Here is a 7,323-nt window from a genome sequence, read left to right as displayed (position 1 = left end):
GAGGGCAGGAGGAGGACAGCACTGAGTCCATAATCTGTAATGGGGATCCTGCGGACGCCGGGCGCCATGTACCAGCGCTCCACCACCACACCGGCCAGCGGCACCTGGTCTGTGAAGCCTTCAGTCTGGTGACCTTCGTACACCAAGACTGTGACCTCCATGGGAGTCTGGACGTTCATCTTCCTCAGCCTGAGGGATGATGGGAGAGAGTTGATTCTGATACTGATGACTAGTATCATCTGAACAGCTCTACCCTTGTTGGCCTACCTGAGCCCAGGTTTGTTGCCTGGAACTGGTCTGAGGCTCCACAGTAGACCCATAGGTTCAACCCCAGAATATGTCCCGCCCAGACTGGGATCCTCTGAAACTGTAAAGTAAAAGAATAGCTATAAACAACTATTTGATTTCTTTAAACTCAAATGACCAGTTTGAATCTATTTTACTTTTCTCGACATGTTAAATTACAAAATTGATCATCTTCCTCCAAACTTTTTGTAGTTAATGGATTTGGTGATTCAGGTTCAGGTTCACCATTCAGAAAGACATTTTATGCTACATAATTTGAATTTTTTAATTTTTAAATTTCAAACAAAGAAGCCTGTAAATACTCAAATAACCATTCTTGGAACACTTATAAATTGCTTTTTTGAATGCCGACAAAGCTACCGCACAAACATTTCAAAAAGTTTTTTCATCAACTCTCAATCAATTAATTCAATAATCTGTTTTTTTTCCAAGACTAGATATTGAACTATATACCGTTCACAGTCCCAGTGGCGTTAGCGGTGTAGTGAGCGAACGCCTCCCAGCTGTGTCCTTCCTCACTCTGGTGGAGGGCGTGGATGGTAAGGTAGGAACCAGGAAAAACATTCTGGACCAAGATGGTGAACTTCTCATCCACGAGTCCTCTGGATGGCTTTACTGACAGCCTCACAAAATGCTGTTTCACGTCCATCTTGAACTGAGGACAAACATAAATCGAGAGTCACCTGCTGCCCCAGGTGAAGGAGTTAGGAGTGAGGGTAAAATGTTTTTTGGACAGATGTATGAACTGACCAGACTATATGAATGGTTCCCAAAGGCCAGCACATGCACAGATAGACCCCAGGTGGTGAACAAGCACCTGCCCTTTAGCCCTCTGTCTGGATAAGTGCCCCTTTTTTGCAAGACATGTCTTTTCTAATGTTTTTAAATTTGGCTCATAGCATCAATTCTCCATTAAAAGTGCGTTGTAACGCCTGACAACCACATTTGAGTTTTAATTCAGCCAGACCACAAGAGCCCCTGCTCCTCCCTCATCAACATCCCTGATCACAGTCACCACAGTTAACGCACTTAAATAGAGCACCCTGCAGAGCAGCATCCTCGTCCCCCCATGACCTGTCTTCATGGACAGCCAGGTAACAATAGTGTTTGCCTGAAGCCTTGGTATTGTTTGTAACTGTTATGAGATTTAACTATTAAAACATCTCATACAGCCAGTCAAATTTAGGCAATGACCCACCATTAAGCTTAACACCAAGTAAACTGGTCTGGTGTAAAATCACACCATGTCTGTCGAACTCTCTTCGTCCGGTTCACCGACTGCCCGGTGTGAGCAGAGACAGACACCGAATCGACAGGGCATAGGGCAGTTGGGCAATAGCTTCAAGATTTAATGAATAAACGACGAAAGACATTGTTCACTCAGGATTTGATCCTATGATCCTATGATTTAATACCTTGCAGTAATTTGGTTTAACCCCACCCCCAAGCAAAATGGGTTACTGTATATAACTTTTTTTGATTAATAATTATGAGAGAATAATTATGCCCCTTTGTTTCTGCTTGAGCACCTGCCCCAAAAATGTCTGTACACAGCACTGGTATGCATTAACCACATCTGCTAATGTATAACTGTATCACCTTGCTTATTAAATAATAACCACACAGTATGGTTGTTCACTCATTCCCTTCCTCCACTGTGTCCTTACATTAACTCTCCACTTTTAAGTTGGAGTTAGGATAAGATGCCGTACTCTCTACAGATTGTAAAGTTCTCTCAGGCAAGTCTGTTATTTGTGATCCTGTACTATATTAAGAAAAACTGAGTTGAGTTGAACTCCTTTACAATATCAGAGTAGACATTTATATGTAAAGACAAACATTAAAAAACAGCTTCAAACATTCAGGAGTCTCTGCACAAAGGCCTAAATATTAACTCAAAGTCCATTGAAATTCTTAATTTCATCCCCCAGCTTTAATTTCAAACACTCACTGTACAAGAAGATTGATGGCCGATGCAGATCTCACAGCTTCCTTCTTCAGGTTTGGAGTAAACACCGAATAACAGCTGGGATTTATTTAACCATCACAAGTTAAGCCTCCCAGTCTGGAGCTTCAGTCTCCTCCCACGGCACAACATATCTCTGTGTGGACAGAAGATGGTGCCATCAAGTCACCACAACTCCAGATTTAAAACCAAAACCACAGGAGGACCTTGTGCAGAGGAAAAGAATTGGTGCACTTACCTCTTTAGGTCGAAAGGTAGAAGTATCTCAAACTGACCACACTTGACATCACAGCTGGACGTGGTCAGATGTAAAGTGTAAATGGGATTATTAATTATTAATGAAGTAATTCTTCTGGTTCTTCTTCTAGACTGGTTACGACTCAAAAGGTATAAAAATATATTTAGTTACACATTTACTCAAGTTCTGTACTTAAAGGAAATGGCCACTTTAGAATGAAAATACAGACAGTACTTACTGACCCTCATGCCGACAAGAAGTCCAGTGTATTTTTTTAATCCACAAACCTCGATCAGGGTATCGGAGGATAACAGCTAGCTGGAATAACAGCTACACTTGAAGTGCATGGAACCCACATTTTGAAAATGTAATAAAACTCCGCTAATGCATTTCAAAAACGTCAGAACGGCTCGTCCGTCGTAATCCAAGTACCCTGAAGCCGCGGCATGCAAAATTGACTTGAAAAGACGTAATTTACTCCACTTTTATAGCATCATTTCTCACCGTGGTCAGTTAGCCTGCCCTGCAGGAGTGCTGTGTTTACATGGCAACTCGCGTCAGCTGTTATTCCAGCTAGCTGTTATCCTCCGATACCCCGAACAAGTTTTGTGGATTAAAAAACTACACTGGACTTCTTGTCGGCATGAGGGTCAGTAAGTACTGTCTGTATTTTCATTCTAGTGGCCATTTCCTTTAAGTACAATTCTGAGGTAATCTACTTAAGAATTTCTATTTTTCGCTACTTAAAAATTCGACACATATCAGAGGGAAATATTGTACTTTTTTAAAATCATTTTTTTATTTGACAGGACAGATTAAGTGTTAAAGTCGGAGAGTGATTTCATCTTTTGCTCTGATGATTCAATCAGGAAAATGTCTGTAGTCAACTGTGAGTCACGTAACATTATCTATGAGGTAAAAACAATGGGACTGTTACTTCCTGAACCAGGGGGCCACAAAGTAGCTTAGCAACTCTATAACCATCAGTTGTTGCGGTGGTTACAGCCGCGATAGCATAGCTGCATCAGGGTTTGTGCAGCCGTACAGATTCTTCCTCAGAAAGACCAGCGTCTTCCTCCAGGCGTCTTCCTGAGCACGAGAATGTGCCACCGTCTCTCCGCCCCACAGAACCAACACTGCGAAGACAACAGGAAACAGACACTGACGTCAAAACTCTACGATCCGTTGTGTTGGATGATTCAGAGATAGAGCTTTCCAGTCTGAAGGTGAACCTACGCTTCTGACCAGTGCTGATTGATCGGATGGGGCTGGCTCGGATGAACGGCGTGAACGGAGGTTCGATTAGGTGACCGGCTTTTGGGTAGGACAGGACAGTCAGCAGGTGGCTATTCCCCGCCCGCTCCATCATCTCCCTCATCTAAAAAACACAAAATAAAACACCTCATCTTGTATTTCTCACATATTTGTATGTTTTTAATGCTGTATTGTGTTGTGTGTGTTGTATGTAGCTTTGCTATACTTGAAAGAAGCCAAAAACAAATTTCTACTGAGGTGGACAATAAAGTCTGTCTGATCTCATCTATGATGACCTGACCCTGCTGGACAAGAACATGTGGTTCCTGTATGTTTGTTCTTCCAATGTGATATCAAGACGTGATGTGTCTGGGACCAGTGAGCTTTCCCTCTATTTTAATGTCGTCTTCTTTCACAATAATCCATCGACAAATTATATCGTGCTCTCAAATGCACACTGTCATCTTTTCTGTCTACCTGTAATATTTCAGAACTATTATTCCAGATGTTTGTTTTTATCTCCTTTAGAATATCTCTCAAGGATATCGCTGAGAACGTCACATTGACATGCCGGTGCAAACTTGACGACAGTAACCAAGGTGGGTGGGGCTTAATTGACCCTGAGTGAAGGGTCAATATCTTGTTTGCAATCACATGACTATCATGATACAAAAAATCCAGATGGGAGGGCAGAAAGTCATAAATCTGTATACTGCATGAACTGAACAAAGAGGAAAGTTCAATTCAATTGACCTATGGCTAAGCCACGCCCCCCTCCACTCACTTGGACAAGATATCAACATTCAGTGACCGGCGCTATGGCAGGTGTCACAGTACACGGCATTTCGCAGGAGGCAATGGATGATTTTTGGAGACATAACGATCAGATGTCATTGAGAAGTAATTTGCTACAGTATTTACACTGAATCATTCAGCATAACGTTTGCCAACCTTTGTTATCTCTGCCATTACAGATAAGTTAATGAAGCTAAGCTCCAGAAGTTAACGTTAGCTTAACTAGAGCCCTTTGGACAACAGCTAACATTGATGTACGATCACCAAAGTACAAACTAGAACAAAATAGGCTAATGAACTCCCAGCAAACAAGGTGACATGATGAACAACGCAGCTAGGAGCTAACGTTAGGCTAACTTTAGCTAACGTTAGCTAGAGATGTTAAAGATAACTTTATATTTCTTTCCAGCAAAGTGACAATATGTTGCCTCAAACACAATGTTGACTTACCTTAGAACAGATGTAGACATCATTGTTAATCTTATTCACGTTGAGTTGATGTTGTGGTCTAACGTTACCACACAACTTTATCCAAAGGAGACACTTTTCTCGGTTGAGATGTGGTTTAAAGTGTAAAAAATACACCTGGTCGCCCAGCCTCTCAGGATACCTTGTGTCAGAGTTGCATGTATCCCATGCACACCGTTTGACCTTTGTTAAACTTAAAATCTTAGAATGGCTGAGATTGGTGTAGGAATGGCTATCCGCACTGTGATTGGCTCATTGCGTTCGAGGGCGGGGCTTAGCCATAGGTCAATTCAATTAGATTTTATTTAAGTTAAAGCCACTACATAAAAGCTTTGGACGAACCTGCGGGCAGCAGGTATTGTCAGAAATTTGAAACTCATGTTGGATGTGATCCATACAAACCATATTAAAGTGATTCTTCCCACAACTTCACTGATTTGCCTGGTGTGGACATGATCATCATTACAAATGACCTCGTCAATTAGACCTCCTGATGTTACTTAAGTTACACAGAGAGTTGATGAAAGCATATAAGAGTCTACTGGACTATAGTTACTTTGTGTGCACTTGAGTCCACGACTGAAATGACTGCCATCTTGCCGTCTTCTTTGTACATGGATGCACCGCTGTCAGGCTAATAAAAATAATGAAACTGTTTAGTTTAAGATGTTAATGAAGTATTTCAGAAAGTGTTGGTTAATGTACATATGTTATTTATTCATATGATTCATTTTTGTTAGTGTTTTATCTCTTTATTTGTATTTTGTAATTTTATATATTATATTATTATACCATTATATACCATATACGCCATGTTTCCTCTCAGCGAACAGTAGAGTTTAATCCTGTGACTTTAAACATCAGGACTGAACTTGTTATTCAGACAGGATGTCGTCATGTCAATAAACTCACGTCCATTGCAGCTTCGTAGGCCGGCGTGTCCTGATCGTCCTCACCTACAACCAGCAGCAGAGGACACTGGAGTCGTCCCACCTGCTCAGAGACAACAGCAGCAGCATTTCAGCTTTTTTCAGTGGCTGCAGCTTTGAGTATTCATGCATCATCTAAATTCTGTGAAGAGGCTACAAGAAACCATAGTTCATCTGTTTTGTTGTGTACTGAAAATACTGCCTTACGTCATAGGCCTCCACGAACCGGTCAAGTTGCACTTACAGTTTATATCCATGTCTGTGAGAACATGGATGCTTCACACACATCAATTCAGGATCTGACCAAATGTCTCCCCTTCTGATCCTGAGTTATGACACTGAATAACGGCCAGTGTTTTTGCAGAACATTATGATGTCACAGTAAAGATGACCTTTGACCTTTTGGATATAAAATTTCATCACTTCATCATTATATCATATTAGTGTGTGAAATTTTTGTCATAATTAGCATGGTTTTATGAGGTCACAGTGACCTTTGACCACCAAATTCTAATCACTTCATCGTTGAGTCCAAGTGGAGGTTTGTGCCAAATTTAGAAAACTCCCTCAAGGTGTTCTTGAGATATTGCATTCAGGAGAATGAGACAGATGCAAGGTCAAAGTGACCTTGACCTTTGACCACAACAATGTAATCAGTTCATTGAGTCCAAGTGGCCATTTGTGCCAAATTTGAGGAGGCTCACTCAAGACCTTTTTGAGATATTGGGTACACATGAATGAGAGGGTGTAAAGTCACAATGACCTTGACCTTAAAAATTAAACCAGTTCATCATTAAGTCCAAGTGACCATTTGCGCCAAATTTGAAAAAATTACCCTAAGGTGTACTTGAGATATTTCATTTACAAGAATGAGACAGACATGAACACAGTGACCTTTGACCATCAAAATCTCATCAGTTTATCATTGAGTCAAAGTAGATATTTGTGCCTAATTTGAAGAAATGAGTTCTTAAGATATCACATTCTAGGCTGACCAAACGTCCTCTTTTGCCCAGACATGTCCACTTTTCACGTCCCGTCCGGGGCTTTTTTTTTTATAAACTGATGATAATGTCCGGTTTTCCCTGTGTTTGTGTGTGAGTGTGTGTTAGAGTGCGGCACGGGCAGCATATTTCTGTCCGAACCCGAACTGAGCCCGACATTATTTAATGACCAAAGCACTGAGTTTGTGTCACACAGTTGTTACAGGGTATTTAACAGGCCAGGCGTGCGCTGTGGGTGCTCAGCTGCGGAGAGGGAGACCTCCGTGTTTGAGACGGGAGCGGGCGGCAGGAGCGGGCGGCGGGAGGTCCGACGCTTCTAGCGAGAGGAGAGGGAGAAATAAAACAAAATAAGATAAAATAGGA

General features: G+C 41.6%; 2 protein-coding genes across 10 annotated transcripts in view; one reads left to right on the top strand and one right to left on the bottom strand.

The window, feature by feature from the left end:
* Positions 1 to 7,323, top strand: part of LOC126407721 (E3 ubiquitin-protein ligase TRIM21-like) — a 297,595-nt gene that overhangs the window by 149,695 nt on the left and 140,577 nt on the right. The gene's annotated exons all lie outside the window — the stretch shown is intronic.
* The window catches only part of LOC126407737 (peroxisomal succinyl-coenzyme A thioesterase-like), a 36,982-nt gene continuing 32,943 nt past the window's right edge, over positions 3,285 to 7,323 (bottom strand). For 4 of the 7 annotated variants that reach the window (XM_050072916.1, XM_050072914.1, XM_050072915.1 and 1 more), the window contains exons 9-12: positions 5,940 to 6,020; positions 5,584 to 5,661; positions 3,747 to 3,888; positions 3,285 to 3,646 (exon numbers count right to left, since the gene is read on the bottom strand). In XM_050072916.1, coding sequence (XP_049928873.1) covers positions 3,510 to 3,646; positions 3,747 to 3,888; positions 5,584 to 5,661; positions 5,940 to 6,020 — 438 coding nt within the window. In that variant the 3' untranslated portion in view covers positions 3,285 to 3,509. Of the gene's footprint in view, positions 3,647 to 3,746; positions 3,889 to 5,583; positions 5,662 to 5,939; positions 6,021 to 7,138; positions 7,277 to 7,323 lie in introns of those variants that run through there. The other 3 variants (XM_050072919.1, XM_050072920.1, XM_050072921.1) reach the window with 3 other exon arrangements.

This window comes from Epinephelus moara, chromosome 20, assembly GCF_006386435.1.
Source record: "Epinephelus moara isolate mb chromosome 20, YSFRI_EMoa_1.0, whole genome shotgun sequence".
NCBI classification, from domain to species: domain Eukaryota; kingdom Metazoa; phylum Chordata; class Actinopteri; order Perciformes; family Serranidae; genus Epinephelus; species Epinephelus moara.
This window is presented reverse-complemented; position numbering and strand designations above follow the sequence as displayed.